The sequence below is a fragment of the Balaenoptera borealis genome (genome assembly GCF_965194805.1).
Source record: "Balaenoptera borealis genome assembly, chromosome: X".
In the NCBI taxonomy this organism is placed as follows: domain Eukaryota; kingdom Metazoa; phylum Chordata; class Mammalia; order Artiodactyla; family Balaenopteridae; genus Balaenoptera; species Balaenoptera borealis.
The window spans coordinates 363,143-383,955 of NC_138881.1; the positions used below are offsets into that span (position 1 = coordinate 363,143).

The 20,813-nt window shown below is 62.5% G+C and overlaps 1 protein-coding gene and 1 long non-coding RNA gene across 2 annotated transcripts; both read right to left on the bottom strand.

Annotated features, from left to right (window-relative positions):
• Positions 1–6,947: 6,947 nt before the first annotated feature.
• Positions 6,948–20,808, bottom strand: GTPBP6 (GTP binding protein 6 (putative)). The gene is made up of 10 exons (XM_082375760.1): positions 20,445–20,808; positions 15,611–15,748; positions 14,987–15,057; positions 14,729–14,859; positions 14,331–14,401; positions 13,322–13,480; positions 11,724–11,932; positions 8,048–8,196; positions 7,596–7,748; positions 6,948–7,347 (listed from the first exon to the last, which is right to left on the bottom strand). Exons 1-10 carry the CDS (start codon positions 20,791–20,793, stop codon positions 7,224–7,226), a joined length of 1,554 nt encoding a protein of 517 aa, XP_082231886.1. The 5' UTR covers positions 20,794–20,808; the 3' UTR covers positions 6,948–7,223.
• On the bottom strand, positions 15,879–18,889 carry LOC309619989. The gene is made up of 3 exons (XR_014239341.1): positions 18,790–18,889; positions 17,697–17,820; positions 15,879–17,462 (listed from the first exon to the last, which is right to left on the bottom strand). It is a non-coding gene; the product is annotated as an uncharacterized lncRNA (long non-coding RNA).
• Positions 20,809–20,813: the final 5 nt, after the last annotated feature.

Below are 20,813 nucleotides of genomic sequence, written 5' to 3' on the forward strand. Positions count from 1 at the left end.
GTCTGTCTCTCTGTCTCTCTCGCCCTCTCTCTCTATCAAATTTCACTTGTTCAGTTCTGGGGTGTCCTCCCAGCTGTGTGCTGGGTGCCGGTGTCCTGCCCTGGGGAGAGCAGCCGGGAGTCTCAGACTCCCCTGCCCCCCTAGGGGAATACGTTCTCAGCTGGGGGTGTTTCCAAGTGGGTGTCCTGCTTTGTCTTAGTGGTTTGCTGGTTTCTTTAAGGAAATGGGCCCTTTTCTGCCTGCTTTGAGGGTCGGTGATATTTTGCTTTGTTGTAGCTGTTGGTCTGATGAAGGGGAACTTTTACTGATGGTTGTCCCCAGTCTAGGTGTTTTACATTTGGGTCAAGGGCACATGGCTGCAGTGGACACTGGGGGCCCCAGGGCCCCCTGTTCAGTTCCCTGTCATCAGTCAGCAGCTGGCGATCATATCCATTCTGTGCTACGTTTGGTACTACGTGTACCAACTCACCCGCTGTTTTCTCTGAGCCGACGTGATGGAAAATGGTTTCCATCGGACAAAACCCATAGTGCTCACCCAGCTGCCCCTGCAGACACCTCTGCCAGCATCCGAGGCCTGCTTCTGCCCATCCGACCCCCGTTTCCGCTAAAACGGCTGCCATTTTCACCCTCGACGCCGGGCTGACCTCTGGGCTCCCTGTGGTCTCCTGGTGTGTTTTCCCAGAAGGCACCCTTGCTTTGGTGGCGCAGTTTTGGAGCAGAGTTGTTGAGAGCAGCTGAACCCTGGGTTCTGGCGGGGGAGGTCCTGGAGCCCAACCTGGCTGGATCTGGAATCAGCCGGGTCCCAGTCCTGGTGGCGGCAGGAGGTTTGGGAAGCGTCCAGGGTGGAAACCACCCAAACGCTGATGGCCGGCTGGATGGACAGACAGACGTGGTCCACTCCCACGTGGAAAATTGTCCACGAGAAGCAACGAGGATGGACCTTGAAAACAAGGTTCAAGGAAGTCAGACACGAAGGGCCACACAGTGTGTGATTCCATTCATAGGAAACGTCCAGAACACGCAAATCCCTAGGTAGAAAAGCGGGTTAGTGGTGCTGGGGCTGAGGGAGGCGGACGGGGAGTGACGGCTCATGGGCACGGGGTCTCCTTTGCGGGTCGAGAATGCTCTGCACCAGGCAGGGGCGGCGGCTACACAGCATTGAGAATGTGCTAAATGCTGCTCAGTTGTAAAGCGGGAAGTTTACGTTAAGCGTATTTTACGTCCATTTTTAAACACTGCACCTGGGGGCCTTCACGAGGCACTGACTCCCGTGTGGCTCTGGGCTCCCACACAGCGGCCTTTCATAGCCACGAGAGCTGAGCCGCTTGTCACTGGAGAGCAGCTCAGAGGCAGCCGGGGGCAGGCTGGTGACCCCCCCCCCCATGGGGGTCAGGACGTGGACGTCTCTGGGGTCATCGTTCAGCCCACCATCCCGAATAACAGAAGAAATTCAATGACTTGACACCCGTTTGAGCCCCTGCTGTCGGAACTCGTGTCTCTGTCCGAGATCTGAAACTCCGGAGCTGCCACGGAGGGCAGGACGCGGGCGGGTGGCCGCGTAGACGGGCACGCGAGCCCCCTGTCCTCCCTGTTCCAGGCAGGCTGTCCGCGGCCGGAAGCAACCCGACGGCGAGCCTGGAGTAGGTCCCCGCGCACCCGTCCGCGCCCCTGGAGACGATGACGCTGCCCGGGCTGCCGAACCGGGGCACCTGGGGGCGGGCACGCCCTGCACCGACATCACGGCGGCGACTTCCTCGGGGCCGACACCTTCGTCCGGACGGAAGGCACAGCTGCTCCGGGGCTGGCGGCGCCCTCGCGAAGCCAGCGCCGCGAAGGCGGCCGCTCCGTCCTGGTCTGCGGGGCTGGGAACCGCCGCCCCCTGAACGGGGGAGAGCAGAGCAGCGGGGCCGGGCGGCGGCTCCCGCGCCTTGCCCGTGACGCGGACGGCCCTCAGCGCTCCCGGCCCCTCGCCCCTCGGTGCCTCTCTGGGCGGATTCCGCGTGCGAGGCGGTGATTACCGGGGACTGTGCGATCCCATCCACGAAGGACGCTTACCTGGATCCTGCCGTCCGTGTGGGTACAGCCCCGGCTGCGCTGTGCCGGCTGGTGGGAGAGGCTCTGGGCGACCCCCCCCCCGGGGGCTGCCAGCAGGGGACGACAAGCCCCAGCTCGAGGGGCTATAGTATCGTGTCTGCAGGAGGGGACTGAGCGTACTGGAATGCCACCGAGAAAGCCCCTTTATCAGATGACGGGGCGTAACCTGTGTCTGATTCTAAGGAAATCACAGCTGTTCCCTTTGCCCCAGGCCAACAGGCTTCCCAGGGGCCACTGGTTTCCTTCGGTTCCCCCACTGTCGTAGGAGTGAGCGTGAGGGACCGGTCGGGGGTTTGTTACCGAGACGAACACGGGTGGTGCTTGGCCCACGGCCCCTCCCATTCCCAGAGCCCTGCTGGAACGTTTTCCCCACGCAGGTGTAAGGACACGGGTCTAGGGGCCCAGGTGTGAGGGGTATGACATCAGTGTTAAGGTCACAGCTGCAAGCAGCATGAGGCAGGTGCGAGGACACAGGGGTGAGGATGCAGGTGTGAGGATGCAGGTTTGAGGACAGAGGTATAAGCAGAATGATGCAAGTATAAGGACACATGTGTGAGTGAGTGATGTGATGCAGGTGTAGCCAGTGGGACACAGGTATAAGGACACAGCTGTGAATGACACGACGCAGGTGTGAGGACACAGGTGACACGGCACAATGTCCATGCCTGTGCTGGGACGCCGCCCTCACACCCTCGTCCTCCTCTGAACTGTCCTTTGTGTCCACTCACGTCGGCTCTGTCAACTGCCGACCCCTCTCCTCCACCCAGCTCTCCAGCCCAGGTGCGGGACTGTCCTCCTCCCTCAGGTACTGAACTGAAGCCGACTGGTCCTCCTCTGCCCTTGGCCTCTTTGCCCCTGGATCTTTGCCACGCCTAGAACTCTTCTTGTTCTCCCAGGGGGTATTTATCAGTTTCCCAACTTGCCCCATTCTGTGGTCTCTTTGACTATCTGTTCATCACATTAACTGTGTTTTCTTATTTTCTGTGTTCTTGACGCTCTGGCATCCCGGGGGGCCTGCAGACCCGGGGGAGGTTCATCCCATCACATAAGGAGGTCACATCCTTATGTGAGCTGACCACCTTGCTGTCCAAGGCTCACACGCCAGGACAGTCCTCCCCGCACCCGACACCTGGGGCCAGGCCCAGGCGGGCAGAGGCCATCCCTGCAGCCCGGGGCCCCTGGAATCAATCAGACGGGCCAATGCCGACCGGTCTGCCATTCCCATAGACACTCCGTGGCCTTGTGCGCTCTGCCTCCCGACCCAAACGGCTTCCGCCATGGCTGTGCGGGGCGTCCCTTCTCCTGGGCGTTGGGACATCCTGGTCACGTCTCTCCGTGTTGGCTCAGGCGCCTCTGTAAGCTCCAACCCCACAGGTAGAAATGAGGCCCCGTGTTGCCCCCGGTCCTGAGGGAGGCTGGGCATCGCCCACGAGGCCTCTGCCTCACTTTCTGATGACCAGGAGTCTCACAAACTCAGCACAGAAATAGCTCGTTTTGTACATGTCTCAGCCAAAGGATGGACCCCAACCATACTTTTAATGTCACGTCCCTCTTGAGAGGGTACCCGGGGAGTCTGTGTCTCATGTTCTGGAACAGTCTTACTGTAAAGCAAGGACTTCAGGGACTAGGTTCTCCGGATAGCCTGGAAAATGGCCATTTAATCCACGTTGGAAGGCGTTCCCTTTGGGATCAAAGTACTCATTTTCCACTGGAAAATCTGCTTCTGTTTTCGGTACCAGGATCCCTCCCTGAACAAAGGTGCCTGAAACCCAGAGGAAGAAACTCATGGGTCATCTCAGGGGCTACCTCGGCCTTGAACTTGCTCGGTGGGCCCGTGGAACTCACGCTTGGGGGATCGGGTGGAGATCAGGGCATGTGGTTAATGGTAATTACGACTCAATAATCAGTGTCTCCCGCTGGATCCAACCGCGATTACCTCGCATTTGGGTCAGGAATGGTTCGACATGGATCATTTAACTCTACAGAATGATTAAAAGACATTAAAGTCAGTTGCATTTGTGGATTTTTGTTACCAAACAACCGAGAGGCTGTTGGCGGCTTTCATGGTAACGCTCGGGGAGGATCCTTAGAAATCCAAAGTTGATGGAGCACTTTTCTCACGTCGTGGTGAGTTTTTCAGAAATCAAACCATGCCTCCTTCCTCCTGTTTATTCTGATTTATAAACTTAAGGACTGGATCAAAGGCGTGCATTTGGGAGTATCTGTAGTTCCCCGCGGGGATATTAAGTGAAACTTCTGTGTTTGTTTTCAAGATGAGTTTTGGAGACCTCCGCATTTGAGGGGTGAGTTCTGGCAGAAGGATGTCGCTGGTGGGCCAGCGTCGAGGCTGGGAGCTCAGGCTGCCGGCCACGGAGGTGAAGCCAGCCAGACGGGGTCACGTCTTCAGAGGCAGCGTGGCCACGTGGCCCTGAGCACATCCCCTTCCTGTGATGACAGGCTGCCACACACCCAGGCCTGTTCTCAGAGCCCTGGGCAACCCGAGGCACAGTGGACCCCGGTTGGGAGGGGAGACCGTCTCTGCACAAGGGTCTTAGGAGGGTCTGGGTACTGGGGGAAGGGGGTGGTCTTATACCTGTCCCCACCCTACACGAGCCTGTTCCCCCCCTCCGGGCCCCCCGAGACCCCTGCCCTCCCCCAGGCCCCGCGAGGCCCCGCCTCGTCCTCCTGCCTGGGGCGCGCTCACTCAGCTCCCGCGGGGGCGTGTCTGGCCCTGCAGCATCTCGCCCGTGTCGGGGGCAGCCGCGGGCTGAGCTCGCCTCCTGAGTCCTTGGGGAGGGGGCTTTGGGGGTGGGGGGGACCCCGGGCAGTGGGTGAGGGGCACCAGGAGAGGGAGCCAGAGGCCAGAACCGACCCCCTACAGCCCTTGCTTGTGTCTTGCCGCCGGGAGGAGTTGGGGGTGGACCAGACTCGAGCAGGGAGGCTGGACCTGGGAGGAGCTGGGCAGCCGAGCCCAGGGGTCCCCGGCAGGGAGGATGGCTGACGGGGCCCCTGGGACCACGTGGGCACCCCCAGCCTGGCAAACAAGTGGGCTGGACCCGGGGAGCCTGGGGGGCTGGAGTCCGGGGGCCGGCATGCTCCCCCCCCAGCAGGGTCTATGCAAAGCCTCCCCTGCCTCAAGGACCCTGTAGGAATCAGACCCCCGGGGCTGAGCGGCGGGAAGGGGGCGGGAAGGGGGCGGGAAGGGGGCGGGAAGGGGGCTGAGCGGCGGGAAGGGGGCGGGAAGGGGGCGGGAAGGGGGCGGGAAGGGGGCAGGAAGGGGGCTGAGCGGCGGGAAGGGGGCGGGAAGGCGGCGGGAAGGGGGCGGGAAGGGGGCAGGAAGGGGGGGCAGGCCGGCGGAGCACCTGCTGTGAGGCCCTGGCTGGCTGGTCCCCCGGCCTGGTCCTCCCTCGGAGAGGAGGCCCTGCGCCCGGGGGCCCCCCTGCAGCCCCTCCTCCTCCACCCCGTGCAGGAGGACCGGATGGGGCTGTGGGGCGCGGTCCCGCTCCGCACTCGGCCTGTGGGGTCCCTGGAGGCAGCTCCTCTCGGGAGGATCGGAGGCCGTCCTGCGCACGCGGGCTCAGGGGCTCGCATCCTGACTGTCCCGCGCCCCACGATTCCATGTGGGTGCCCCCCCCGGGTCCCATGCGGGTCCTGTACACGCTGCCACAGGCGCCCAGATGGCGGCTGCAAACACACATTAATTCTCCCCGCCCCGCAGGCAGCAGTCGCACGTGTCCCCAGGCAGACGCCCAGGACGGGCAGGGCTCATCCTTCTGGAGGCTCCAGGGAGGGCTGTTTCGTCCCTTTCCCAGCTCTGGAGCCACCGGGTTCCTGGGGTCGGGACCCCTCTCTGCACCTCACAGCAGCATCTCCGCAGTCACACTTTCCTCTGAGCTCTAACTCCAGTTCTGTCCTCGCACCTGCCCCGACTCTCACTTCTGCCTCCTGTTCGCGGGGACCCACGGGGAGGGGGCTGGTGGGCTCACCTGGGTGCCTTGGGGGCAGGGGGGGTGTCTCTGGGATTAGGACGTGGACTTTGTAGGGGACACGATTCCGCCTGCCACACTGCCCCAGGCGGAAACTCCACAGGATGGCAGTTACAGAAGCAGGCGTGGAAGGCCTGGGCACACCGAGGACTGAGGGGGGGCCTGCAGAGCCGCGTGTGCACAGCCGAGCCTCAGAAAACAGGGAAAGCTCACACGCACACCTTGCATCCACAGGCTTAGGAGAAGCGCAGAGACTTTCCAGCGGTGCTGAAAGCCTGGGACAACTCAGGAAATGCCCCTATAATGCTGAATACAGAGGTAAGGAAAAAAGTCCTTTCCTGGTGCCAAAAGGGCAAGGGAACGCCCTTCTCATTCGCTTTCCGTTTAGAAAACCTGCAGCGTAGTGTCCCGTCTCCCTGAGATGTGTGTGAATCTCTTTAAGCAGAAGGACCCCCGGCCTGTTTGCATCCCGGGAATGTCTGCCTGGGGACCCTGGAGCCTCTCTGCAAAGTGAACATCGGGAAGGGGTCCTGCCTCACCGTGGGGGAGTTTGGCCCCAGGATGTGATTTCTTGCTTGTCGACAAGATGCCCTAAGTTATATTTTTTCTTTTGGGTAAAGACAACTAACGGGTGTGTGATGGGTGGTCCCGGCCACCTGGCCCTGTAAACGGGGGGATTCTTCCTGCTTGCTGGGCTGTCGGGAGACATTTTAATTATGCCCCTGACGCTACCGTGGGGAAGGGCGAGGAGTGGCAGCCGTGAACGCGTGGACACAGAGGGGACAGGGAGCCGGACCTGCCCCCTTCACGGCCAGCGCTCACAGGGCTTCGGCCAGGCGGCCGGCACGGAAGAACCGGAAAGGCTGGTTCACGAACACACACAAAGCTTTTACTGTCTCGCGGCTCAAGCACCCTGGACGGGAAGTCAGCTCTCCAGACGCCCCTGACGGTCAACCGGAACAGCTCAGAGTCTCACCATCGACGCCAGCTCCCAGCCCCAGCGGCCCTCCCGCCAGGCTCACGGGGGCGTAGGGCCCACACGGGGCGCCCGCTCCTCTCTGAGGCGGGAACGCTGCAGCCCCCCGGCCCCCGGGGAGCCCCCCCCTCAGTCCTCGGGGAGCATCCGCACCCTTGGGCGTCCTTTCACCCTGGAAAGAGCTTCCTGAACCTGCCGTAAGCCGGGTCGCTTATGATGACCTTGACGTCGGCCACCCCGGCCTCAGGCCTCACGTCCACCGCCTGCACCGTGGCCTCCTGATGCAGCCAGCTGGGAGGAAGACGCGTTTGGTGGGAACGGGCGGCCCCGACGGAGCCCCGAAGCCCCCAGCGGGGCGTCCCACCTTTTGGTGGGCGGCCTCGCCCACGGCCCCGGCGTGCGGCTAAGCGGCCGGCACCTGCTCCCTGCCTGAGGAGCCAGACCGGCTGCCCCGGCGTCGCACCCTGGCCCCACCTGGCGCCGCCTTCCCCGCCCAGGCCAAGGGCACCCCCGCCCCCCGCCGGGCCGGCCCGACGCACCTCAGCTGCGGCCCCGCCAGCCCCACTCGGAGCGTGCGGACCCGCCTGCCCGTGGCTCTCAGAACCGCTCCCTCCAGCCTGGCCTTCAGCTCCTCCAGCCCGAGCCCCAGGAGCGCAGACACGGCCACCGCGCTGGGTTCGGCGGGTCTGTACCTGTAGGGGCGGCCGCCCGCTCAGCGAGGGGGACCGGAGCGGGGTCCCCGCCCGCGGGCCCAGCCGTGACGGGCTCGGATTGTGCCGGGCGAGGACGCGGCCCCGCCGGAAGTTGAGAGGAGGCGGTGGGAAGAGCGAGATGTGCGTGGGGCTGGGGTGCGGTCCGGGCGCGTGGGGCGAAGGGGTCCAAACGCGCAGCCCACCCCGCGCGCTGCGGGGCGCTGCTCGAGTGGGAGACCCGCGTGCGCCCTGGTCGCCAGCACGAGGGGTCCGGCGGCCGCGGGGCGGCAGGTGCTCACCCGGGCACCAGGTCCACCTTGTTGAGCACTTCCACCATGTGGTCCAGCAGCGGGCGCGGCAGCTGCAGGGCCCGCAGGGCCGACAGGACGCTGGCCTTCTGCAGCTCTGTCTCGGGGTGGCTCACGTCTCGCACGTGGATGACCAGATCCTGAGGACCAGAGGGGCCGGGCGGTCAGAGAGCTCGGGGCCAGCGGTGTCCGGCCCCGCCCGGGAGGGCCCGCCAGGCCCACGATGGGGGCGCCGCACCGCTCTCTGTGGGGGGTGGGTGCGGCTGCCCACGGAGACTTGTACCCCAAGGGGGAGGGTGGGACCCGAGACCACAGAGCCGCTCTGCCGTGCACGGAGCCCCCCCAGTGCCCTCGATCCGGGCCAGGCTGCCGCTCCAGGTGCACCCAGACTGAGGGGCCGCCTCGTGTCCCCGCCCGACAGGTGCTGGCCCTACGCCTGCATGCGGCCAGTGACCCCCGTCCCCAGCCCCCAACCCGGGGGGTGCTGTGCTCGAGGCTCCGGGCCGCTCCACTTTTCTGTGAAACCAAGCTCACGTTCTAAAAAGGCTTCCATCCCTATTCCATACGTTTTACAGGCAGGTACCTTGTGCCAAATTCAGAAAAGACAGAAAAGGAGAAATTTCAGCTGAGGGTAATTCTGCCACAGGAAGGATGGGCCCATTACGGTTTGGGGGGCTCGCTTCTGGGTTGTCTCTCTCTCTCTTTTTTTTGATGAACTTAAATTTTCTTTTAATCAGTGTTTCAGTTCAGAAGTTCTAGATTTTCAGAAACTTTTGAGGACGGTGCTGGCAGCTGCACGTGGCCCTCAGGCTCAGCTGCTGTGACCTCGAAGGTGCTGGGGCATCTGTCACACGTAGGGCCCCGCAGCCCCTGTACCCTGAGTAAATGCCAGGGTTCACTGTCTCGGGGCCCCAGTGCAGCCAAAAGGTGCAGAGAACCCCTTCTTCATTAGCATTGCCTTTACAGCACATACAATCGTACAGTCGGAGCACAGCTCACTGAGGGGCAGGGATGGGGGAATCCAGTCATCGTGAAGTTTTGTGTAATGGGACCCTGCCCTGTGATGCTGTGATGAGGGGACCCAGGCCCGTGATGCTGTGATGAGGGGACCCAGGCCCTGTGATGCTGTGATGAGGGGACCCAGGCCCGTGATGTAGTGATGAGGGGACCCTGCCCTGTGATGCTGTGATGAGGGGACCCAGGCCCGTGATGCTGTGATGAGGGGACCCAGGCCCGTGATGCTGTGATGAGGGGACCCAGGCCCGTGATGTAGTGATGAGGGGACCCTGCCCTGTGATGCTGTGATGAGGGGACCCAGGCCCGTGATGCTGTGCTGAGGGGACCCAGGCCCGTGATGCTGTGATGAGGGGACCCTGCCCTGTGATGCTGTGATGAGGGGACCCAGGCCCGTGATGCTGTGATGAGGGGACCCAGGCCCGTGATGCTGTGATGAGGGGACCCAGGCCCGTGATGTGTGATGAGGGGACCCAGGCCCGTGATGCTGTGATGAGGGGACCCAGGCCCGTGATGTATGATGAGGGGACCCAGGCCCGTGATGCTGTGATGAGGTGACCCAGGCCCTGTGATGTTGGGATGAGGGGACGCAGGCCCTGTGATGTTGGGATGAGGGGACCCAGGCCCTGTGATGTTGGGACGAGGGGACCCAGGCCCTGTGATGTTGGGATGAGGGGACCCAGGCCCTGTGATGTTGGGATGAGGGGACCCAGGCCCTGTGATGCTGTGATGAGGGGACCCAGGCCCTGTGATGCTGTGATGAGGGGACCCAGGCCCTGTGATGCTGTGATGAGGGGACCCAGGCCCGTGATGTAGTGATGAGGGGACCCTGCTCCGTGATGTAGTGATGAGGGGACCCAGGCCCTGTGGTGTTGGGATGAGGGGACCCAGGCCCGTGATGCTGTGATGAGGGGAGCCAGGCCCTGTGATGCTGTGATGAGGGGACCCGGGCCCTGTGATGCTGTGATGAGGGGACCCTGCCCCATGATGTAGTGATGAGGGGACCCAGGCCCTGTGGTGTTGGGATGAGGGGACCCAGGCCCGTGATGCTGTGATGAGGGGACCCTGCCCCGTGATGTAGTGATGAGGGGACCCAGGCCCTGTGGTGTTGGGATGAGGGGACCCTGCCCCGTGATGTTGGGATGAGGGGACCCTGCCCCGTGATGCTGTGATGAGGGGACCCAGGCCCGTGATGCTGTGATGAGGGGACCCAGGCCCGTGATGCTGTGATGGGGGGACCCGGGGCCTGTGGTGTTGGGATGAGGGGACCCAGGCCCGTGATGCTGTGATGAGGGGACCCTGCCCCGTGATGTAGTGATGAGGGGACCCTGCCCCGTGATGCTGTGATGAGGGGACCCAGGCCCGTGATGTTGGGATGAGGGGACCCTGCCCCGTGATGCTGTGATGAGGGGACCCAGGCCCTGTGATGCTGTGATGAGGGGACCCAGGCCCGTGATGTGTGATGAGGGGACCCAGGCCCGTGATGCTGTGATGAGGGGACCCAGGCCCGTGATGCTGTGATGAGGGGACCCAGGCCCGTGATGTAGTGATGAGGGGACCCAGGCCCGTGATGCTGTGATGAGGGGACCCAGGCCCGTGGTGTAGTGATGAGGGGACCCTGGCCCTGTGATGTTGTGATGAGGGGACCCAGGCCCTGTGATGCTGGGATGAGGGGACCCAGGTCCGTGATGCTGTGATGAGAGGATCCTGCCCCGTGATGCTGTGATGAGGGGACCCTGCCCCGTGATGCTGTGATGAGGGGACCCTGCCCTGTGATGTTGTGATGAGGGGACCCGGGCCCGTGATGCTGTGATGAGGGGACCCGGGCCCGTGATGCTGTGATGAGGGGACCCGGGCCCGTGATGCTGTGATGAGGGGACCCGGGCCCGTGATGCTGTGATGAGGGGACCCGGGCCCGTGATGCTGTGATGGGGGGACCCTGCCCCGTGATGCTGTGATGAGGGGATCCAGGCCTTGTGATGTTGGGATGAGGGGACCCTGCCCCGTGATGCTGTGATGAGGGGACCCAGGCCCGTGATGCTGTGATGAGGGGACCCTGCCCTGTGATGCTGTGATGAGGGGACCCAGGCCCGTGATGCTGTGATGAGGGGACCCTGCCCCGTGATGCTGTGATGAGGGGACCCTGCCCTGTGATGTTGTGATGAGGGGACCCGGGCCCGTGATGTAGTGATGAGGGGACCCGGGCCCGTGATGCTGTGATGAGGGGACCCGGGCCCGTGATGCTGTGATGAGGGGACCCGGGCCCGTGATGCTGTGATGAGGGGACCCAGGCCCGTGATGCTGTGATGAGGGGACCCGGGCCCGTGATGCTGTGATGGGGGGACCCTGCCCCGTGATGCTGTGATGAGGGGACCCAGGCCTTGTGATGTTGGGATGAGGGGACCCTGCCCCGTGATGCTGTGATGAGGGGACCCAGGCCCGTGATGCTGTGATGAGGGGACCCAGGCCCGTGATGCTGTGATGAGGGGACCCAGGCCCGTGATGTGTGATGAGGGGACCCAGGCCCGTGATGCTGTGATGAGGGGACCCAGGCCCGTGATGTATGATGAGGGGACCCAGGCCCCTGATGCTGGGATGAGGGGACCTGCCTCCCATTTGTGGTATTTGAGGCGACCTGGCCCTCCGCACTCACCGAACGGCGGACGTCCTCCAGGGTGGCCGAGAAGGACTCGACCAGGCTGTGGGGCAGCTGGGAGAGGAAGCCGATGGTGTCCACGTAGATGACGGTCAGCCGGGAGGGGAGCCGCCCTGCGCGGGCTGTGACGTCCAGCGTCGCAAACAGCCGGTCCCGGGGCTGGATGGCGGCGTCCCCCGTCAGGGCCTTGATCAGTGTGGTCTTTCCTGCACATCGGGCACAAGGGGACCGTGCGTCTCAGACCCCTCCGGTCCCCCACCGACCGCTGTGCACCTCGGGGCTGCCCCACACTGACTACAGGCTGCTGGAGGGGGGGCAGGGGCAGGAGGGTCTACGCGCTCGGAACTCTCCGCAGGACCCGCGGGACGCTGCGCGGGCCGTGCAAGGACTCAGCTGCCACGATTCAGGGTAAAATGGACCAGGGCCAGGGCAAGAGTGCTGGTGTAGACGAGAGAGACGGCGTAGACACAGACAGTGGTGACGTGCATGTGAGGCGGGCAGGCGTCCACAGACGGAGGGATGGTACCGTGGCGTAACCGAGCTGTGGTGTGGTGTCCGTGTAGACGAGGGGATGGTGGAGTAGGGGGTGCAGTGTGGGCAGACAGGTAGTGAGGGTGTAGACGGTGCTGTGTGTACCTGAGGTGGCCTAGGACACCCTCCGCCACGGCCTTTCCTGACAACGTGGACACTTGCTCCACCTGAGCCCAGGTTCAGGGGCGCCAGCAGTAACCGTCCAGCCCAGGGATACCCCCTGGTTACGCCTGTAAGCCCTGCCGATGGTCCACCAGGAGGTGGTGGCGGTTCCTGCCGTCGAGTAACTGGATGGCGGGGCTCAGCCTGGACGCCCCTGCTCCGTGCAGGACCCCGAACTCCCGGTCGGTGAGCGTCGGGATCAAGCCGCACTCACCGGATCCTCTGACGGTTAGAGGAGGACGCGCCACCCTCTGAGGATGCAGCCAGGAGGGGCAGTTGGGATTTCCTGGCACGGGCGATTTTACCCGTAGACATTTATGACTTTTCCAGCCTGGACGCCCCACGGCTTCCCGTGCACGTTTGTGGGACATTCCCGCCCTCCTCTGGACGCAGACCGTGAGGCGGTGCTTCCCGAGCACACGGCGGGGCCGGGCCTCAGGGGAGCCCAGCAAGTGCCACGGACTGAATCCCCACGGTGGAGGGAACCGGGCGCTTTCCACTTATCTCAGGGCACCTGTGACCCTAAAGGACGCCCTGCACTCTGTTCCCCACGTGGGGTCCACTTGATCTGCTCGTGCAGACGAAGCTGAGAACAGACTGTGAAGCTTTCCTCGGTAACATCTGAACCGCTCTGATCCCTGGAAGATCCTGTCCACTCTCAACGGACTTAAAACTGTCACTACTTCCTCGTTCTCAGAGTTTGGAGACATCCACTAAGAGGGGCGTCAGCCCACAGCAGTCACACGGGGGGCCGCCGTGGCCCCCGGGACGCCCAGGGATGGGGCCCCAGTCCAGTCCTTCTCACTCTGGGCTAGCCCTCCGCGAATACTCATCTCGCCGGGTGGGCAAGTGGGTTCTCCTAGCGTACACCCGCCCAGCCCCGGGGAGGGCCCACTCCTCACCGCAGTTCGTGTATCCGACCACGGAGACCACAGGGAACTCCCGCCGCCTCCGCTGCTGCCCCAGGAGAAGCCTCTTCCGGCGGAGTTTGTCCAGGGCCTTCCGAATCTTCGCTTCCTTATCTTTCAGGAGACGCTGGTGCACCTGCAGGAAAGACTCTCCTAGGAGCACCCAAGATGGCGAGTCAGTGAGCAGACACAAAAGGGGCAAGAGCCACGGGGGTGCCTGCGGGGGACGGGGACAGGCTCACTCTTGGGGCTGCAGGGACCCGCACCCCCAGCCTGCTCTCCTGTACACTTGGCCCCAACACCTTCTGTTCTGAGATGGCTCTGCCCGGCGCGAGGCGGCCTCGCACTTCTGCCCCCCGAGGTCACCTGGGCTCCCCTTTACCCAGGAGGAAGAGGCCAAGGGGAGAGCCTCAGAAGTGCCCCCATGATACCCACAGTGGGCTGAGTGGTGCCCCAAAGATGTGTCCACACCCTGACCCCCAGGACCTACAAATGGGGGCTTATTAAGAAACAAAGTCTCTGCAGATGTGATGCAGTGAAGGGTCTGAGATGAGGTCCTCCTGGAGGAGGGTGGCCCTACATCCAATGACAGGGTCCTTATAAGAGACAGAAGAGGAGAGACACAGACACAGAGGAGAAGCCCCGTGAAGACGGAGGCAGAGATGGGAGGGATGCGACCACAAGCCCAGGGACACCTGGAGCCCCCAGAAGCTGGAAGAGGCAGGAAGGACCCTCCCCTGGAGCCTCCAGAAGGAACCAGCCCTTATAACTCCTTGATCTGGTCTGCAGGATTCAGGGAGGATGAATGTCTGTGGTTTTAAGGCACCGGTTTGTGGTGCTTCGTTACGGCCGCACCAGGGAAACACCTTGATACCCTCCTTTGACTGTGACCATGGATGAGGCCCCATCAGGACCTCTGAGGGATGTCGTCCCCTTTGTAGGGTTGGTGGCCAAGACACCCCCCCCTTCTGAGCGCCCGGTGACAAGACGTCAGACACGGTACCTGACCCCATGATGTGGCGAGAGCCCCCTCCTCGTCCGCCCAGGTGGGCAACGTCATTTTTCAGGTGGGACCTGGCGTGGAAACGGGTCGGCTCAGGAGATGGGAGCACGTGCCCGTGGGGGGCTGGGACAGAGCCCTGGGTTGGGGGTGGGCATCTGGACAGAAAGAAGAGGCTCGCGGGGGGCCTCCCCGCTGCGTGGGCCTTCACGGGCGGGGACGGAGGGCCCCTTGCTGGGTGGCGCTCCTCGTGGGCCCCGTGCCCTGGTAGCTGTGCTGCTTGGACACGTCCCCACTGGCCACATTCCACCCTCACCACCCTGGCAACAGTCCAGGTACGGGAAAGCAAGAGGGGGTCCCAGGAGGGCTCTGCCTGCCCCGAGCCCGGGCTCTGCAGGTACCTGAGCAGGGGCAGCTCGGCCAGGGCCACCTGCAGCCGGGCCTCCTTGGTGCGGGCGTTGCAGCGGAAAATATGAAGAACCACTGTGAATCGGTCAAACACCCGCACACCCCAGGCGGCTTCCAGTTCTTTCTAGAAGACGGAGCGCGAGGGAGGGGACCTGTGGTGACCCCAGGCCCGTCGAGACCTGTGTCCTCACGGGGACACTGACCCACTCCCTGAGCCGCCGTGGGCGGGAAACAGCGAGCTTCTGAGGTACCTTGGTGGGTGCAGCCATCCTCTCCACATTCAGGAAGACGGCAGTGATTTCCGGGGACCCTCTGATTTTCTCTAGGAAAAGAGGATGGCCTCTCAGAGATCTGCACGCCCATGATGTCTGTCTGCGGACCCTGCACTCTGGCCGTGTTCCCCGGACACCCTGAGTCTCTGAGCACAGTATTTGTCAAGTGTGGGTCGGGGGTCGGGGAGGACCGGACCGGGTCCATCTTCAGGGGAGTACATCTCACACACATGGGGGTCCCGTGACCCCGTGGGGACTGAGTGCCTGTTAGACACAGATGGGCGGTGAGCTCCCCCCTTGGCATGTCTCCTGCTCTGAGCTGTGAGCTAGACATGGGTTTGGGGTGGAGACGTTGGGGTCCATGGAGGGCAGGGGTCACACGCAGGACCCCCTCCGCAGGGCACTGGGAGGGGGTGGGCTGGGGCGCAGGGCTGGCGTGCGCCCGACTCTCAAAGGCCCCGCCTGTGTCCTGGGGCCTCGTTTGAATTCTGACGCGGGCGTGGTGGCTTTTGCCGTCTGATCCAAGTTCCTGTGAGGCACAGAGGGATGGCCACGCTTGCTCTGTCTCCGGGAGGGTGACGGGGACACGTGCGCCTGACTCACCTGTCAGGTGCTCCAAGGTCCCTCTGCCGAAGATGAGCTTCCTGCCTGGCGTCTTGGTGGGCACCACCATCGTGTCCACCACCGACCAGCCATCCAGCGTGTGCACCAGCGCCTGTGCTTCCACCACCTGCCACTCAGCTTTGGGGAGAGACAGGCCAGTGTGAGGGTCATTTCCGGCTGGGTCAGCCCCGGGCCCTGTCCAGCCCTGCCCAGGGCCCTGGGCCACGTGCCCCAGGCTGGGACGGCTTCCTGCTTCCCACCTACACAACGGTCCCGGGAAAGCGCCCCAATCAGCATTTGCTCGAAATGCAGCTCTGTTCTTCTGGGCAGATGGTCAGGAGGGGTGGACACAGGACCGGGGAGGGGAGGAGGGCCCTGAACCGAGCAGGGACGCGGGGATGGCCGCCCCCCGCGTTGGAATCTGGGACGTCTGCCCCGTGGGGGCCCATGGTCCCTTGTGACCCACGGGAGAGCATCCCCTGTGAGGCTCCCAAGGGCCCATAGAACCTGCCACCCTGCCTGCAGGGTGGGCTGAGTCCCCGTGGGGGCCCTATCCTGGGTGAGCCCAGCCTGGTCTTAGCCTGGCCCCAGTGGCTGCCCTTGCAGAGCCTGGCCCGAGAAAGGCAGCGCCCACCCGGGGCCCCTGGCCGTGAACGGTCAGGATGGGGTGTGTGTGTGCGTGCGTGCGCACGTGCGCTGGGGGTGGGTGGCGGGAGAGGCAGGGCCCACCCGGGGCAGGAGCCCAGGACACTGAGGGCGCAGGCCGTGGATGCAGGGCTGTCGGGAGCCGCCCCGCCCTAGGCTCTCCTCCTGACGGTCCTTCCCGAGCAGGAAGGGGGCACAGGGCAGCCGAGACTCTCCCCTGAGGGACAGCAGGCAGGTGGGCAGTGACGCCAGCGTGTCCCGGGGCTGGGCCCTGACGGGGTGGACGGGGCTGACTCAGGTCTGGAGAACAGCTTTGCGGGGCCCGGGCTTGTTCTCTGTGAGATGTGGAGCGCGTGCCCCAAGCCCCACGGGAGGCCGGCCCCCCATCCCGCGCCCGTGCCCCCGCCCCCTGGGAGGCCACCCTTGCACAGAATCTCAGAGCCGCGGCCCCTCTGTGGCGCCCCTGCTTCGCTGTCCCCACTCCCCGGACACCTGGGTGCTGCTGTCTCTGGGGCCACCTGACCCTCCTCAGGGCACAGCCAGGACACAGGCCAGAGGCTGGGGAGTAGGAGCCAGGCTGGGTCTGAGGCCACAGAGCAGGGTCCCCCCCATTCTCTGGGCTGTGCGGGGGTCCCCATCTTCTGGGACATGGGGGGCCCCCCCATCCTCTAGGCCAAGGGAAGGCAGAGTCTTCTTGGGTGTGACTCCCCATGGGCCCGCCAGCTTGTCCCACCTCCTCCACCTGCTGGTCGCTCAGGTCAGGTGCTTGGTCACGCCTGACCTCCGCCCTTCAACCCCAGGTCTGACCCAGCAGTAATCCCTGCAGGTGCTGTCTCTCCTGATCCCAGGGGCCACGTCCCCAGCTCCGTGGTGAGTGCCTGCGCGGGTGCCAACAGCCTCCCTCCTGCTGCACTGCTCCTCTGGCCACGCCCACAGCTGCCTGCCTGGGGGTCTGGCACCCCACAACCCCACCCCGAAGGCCAGGGTTAGGATTCGGTGGGGATGGAAATGGAGAAGCACTTGTGCAGGTCACAGCCCAGGGGCACAGGCACCATAAGAGACCGAACCCTGATCCCAGGACCACAGAAGGCTTCCCCTCCCCCACACGTCAGCCCTCACCACTAAGGTCTATTTACAGCAGTTCCTTTCACCTCGTGCATCACGTCCAGCTATCAAGAAAAAATTACCAGGCGCACCAAAAGGCAATCTGAAGAGACAGAGCAAGCATCAGAACCAGACATGGCAGGGATGTTGAAATTACTGGACCAGGAATTTAAAACAACTATGATTAACATGCCAAGGGCTCTAATGGATTTAGTAGACAGCATGCAAGAACGGACGGGAAAGGCAAGCAGACAAACGGAAATCCCAAGAAAGAACCAAAAAGAACTGCTAGAGATCACAAGCGCTCTAGAAGAAATGAGGAGTGCCTCTCACGGGCCTGCTGGTAGGCTGGACTTGGCAGAGAAAGGATCCCGGAGTTTGAACATACGACAGCACGGAAAATTAAAAACGTCTGCTCTGCAAAAGATGTCATCAGCAGACTGAGAAGTTAAGCCACAGACCTGGGAGAAAATATGTGCAAAAGACACATCCGTAAGCACTGGTATCCAAAACATAAAAACAATTCTTGAAGTTCAGCAATAAGAAAACAACTTACTAAAAGATGGGCCAGAGACCTTAACAGACACCTCACCAAAAAGATATACAGATGGCAAACAAACATATGACAAGATGCTCCCCATCCTCTGTCATCAGGGAAATGCAAACTAAAACAGCAATGAGACACCACTCCACACCTATTAGAAGAGCCCAAATCCACAATCCTGACAACACGAAATGCTGGCAAGGATGTGGACCATCCCTCCCACTCACCGCTGCGAGGGATGCAAAACGGTACGGCCACTGTGGAAGATGGTTTGGCAGTTTCTTATAAAGCTAAACATACTCTTACCATACAATCCGGCAATCATACTCCTTGGTATTTACCCAAAGGAGTTGAAAACTTACATCCACACAAAAACCTGCACACTGATGTTTATAGCAGCTGTATTCATAATTGTCAAAACGGAAGCAACAAAGATGCCCTTTAGTACATGACTAGATAAATAAACTGTGGTCCATCCAGACAATAGAATATTATTCAGCGCTAAAATGAAATGAGCTGTCAGGCCATGAAAAGACATGGAGGAACCTTAAATGCATATGACTGAGTGAAAGAAGCCAGTGAGAAAAGGCTACAGACTGTGTGATTCCAACTCTATGACACTCTGGAAAAGGCCCAACAATGGAAACAGTATAAGGCCCAGTGGTTGTCAGGGGTTTGGGGGGGGGGGTGAATGGGTGGGGCGCAGAGGATTTTTAGGGCGGTGAAACTACTCTGTGTGATGCTATAATGTTGGATACATGTCATCATAAATTTGCCCAAACCCGTAGAATGTACAAGACCAGCAGTGAACCCTAATTAACGTAAACCGTGGACTTGGGGTGACGATGTTATGTCAACACAGGCTCGTCAGTTATAACAAACTCACCATCTGGTGGGGATGCTGAAGGCGGCAGAGGCCATCCATTGGTGAGGGCAGCAAGTATATATGAAAAATATCTATACGTTCCTCTCAATTTTGCTGTGAATCTAAAAGCACTCTAAAAAAAAAGTTTTTAAGAAAAAAAACGAATGAAGCACTGACACAGGCTACAACATATACGTGCCTCAGAAACATGGCGCTCAGTGAGAGAAGCCAGACACAAAAGACCACGTATCACTCACGTGAAACGTCCAGGACAGGCAAATCCACGGGGACAGAAGGCCGATTCCTGGTCGCCAGGGGTTGGGTGGGGGAGAAGCAAGGGGGAGGCCTACTGCTGGGGGTACAGGGTCTCCTTCCGGGGAGACGACAATGCTGTGGAACCGGACAGAGGCCGTGGCTGCACACGACTGTGAACGTACTAGTTGCCTCTGAGTGGCACCCTTCAAAGTGGTTACTCTTATGCCCTGCGAACTGTATCTCAATAAAGATCTAAGAGGAGGAAAGGAATTAGGAGAATGCCACCCCCCCCCCCCCCGATTGGGTCACTGCTCTGCTCAAACCCAGAGTACCTGTGACGACCTGAGTCCTCGCATGGCTGCACCACTACAGTGACTTGGCTCTGAGAGCCCCTAAACAGCGAAGGGGCAGCGGTCCCAGGAGGGCCCAGGACGTGCTCCCTCAGGAGCCCTAACCCTGGACACTGTCCCTATTCATCTGTGGGGTCCGTCTCCCCAGGCCACCCAGGACCACCCTGGTGAGACGGCCCCGTCCCCGCCCCCGTCCGTCCGCCTTCCTGCTGGGTTCTGAACACAGCACTCAGGTCAGGCGGCGGGCTCCTGCCCGGCGTGTCTGCTGTCCCCCCAGCCCGACCGGGGCGGGTACAGTGGGGCTGCTGATGGCCGAGGGCCATGGATGCAGGTCCCAGGCGGCTCAGGGACTCAGCCGGGTTCACGATTTCTGCTACAAAGGGCGTGTGAACACGCTTGTGCACAACCTTTGGGCGTAGTACTCAGCGATACACAGTGAAAGCGGGTCAATAAAGGCTTAAAGCTGAGGGACACACCCCGTGCAAACTGGCGTTAGTTGTTGGATTCTCTTCCTTTACAGATGGGGAGACTGCTCGGGGCAGCAGGGCCGAGCGACAACCTGGGGCGCGGCCGAAAGGGGAAGGGGCCCCGGACCCGCTATGTGCACGGGGGAAGGCGCCCCAGCCCAGAATTAGGATTTCCAGGCCCGCTGCAGGGGTGCCGCTGCCGGGAGTGGATCCGGTGGGGGCGGTCCAGCCTCCGAGTCCCCGCCCCCATAAGCCCGGCTCTAGGGGTCCCAGCCCTCGGAGTCACGCCGCCATAAGCGCCGCCCCTTCAGCCCGGCCATTCAGGAGCCCCGCCCCCGACGTCCCCGCCCTACGAGCTCCAGCTCTCGGAGTCCCGCTCCCAGAAGCCCCGCCCTATGGGCTCCAGCCCTCAGAGTCACGCCCCCAAAACCACGCCCCTTCAGCCCGGCCATTCAGAAGCCCCGCCCTTCGGCGTCTTTGCCCAGAGCGCCAGACCTCGAAACCCACCCCCAGAAGCCCCGCCCCTTAAGTTCCGGGCCTTGGCGCTTTTCACGACTCCCAAACCCCCCCCCCCCCCCCAGTCGGTGGCCACAGTCCCGGTCACCTCGGGTCCCCTGCGGCTTCCCGGGTCCCCACTTGACGTCAGGGTGAACCAAGCACACGCGCTGGGTCCCTGCTGGCAGCAAAGGGTCCCTCCTCAGCAGCTCCTCCTCCTCCTCGTCCTCCTCCTCCGCATCTTCTGGTTCCTCCTCATCCTCCTTTCCACCAGTCCGACTTCCCCGGCCATCTGCACGTGGGCCCCGCCCCTCCGGGCCCCCCAGGCCCCCGCGGAAGGTGGCGAGCGCGCGCACAGGGCAAGGCGGCAGCGGCGGCGCGGCCCTCGGAGCCCGGCAGCCGCGAACCACGCGAGAGAACCAGGACCCCGAGCGGACGGCGGCTCGCAGGGCCCACATACCGCAAGCGCTCCTACGCA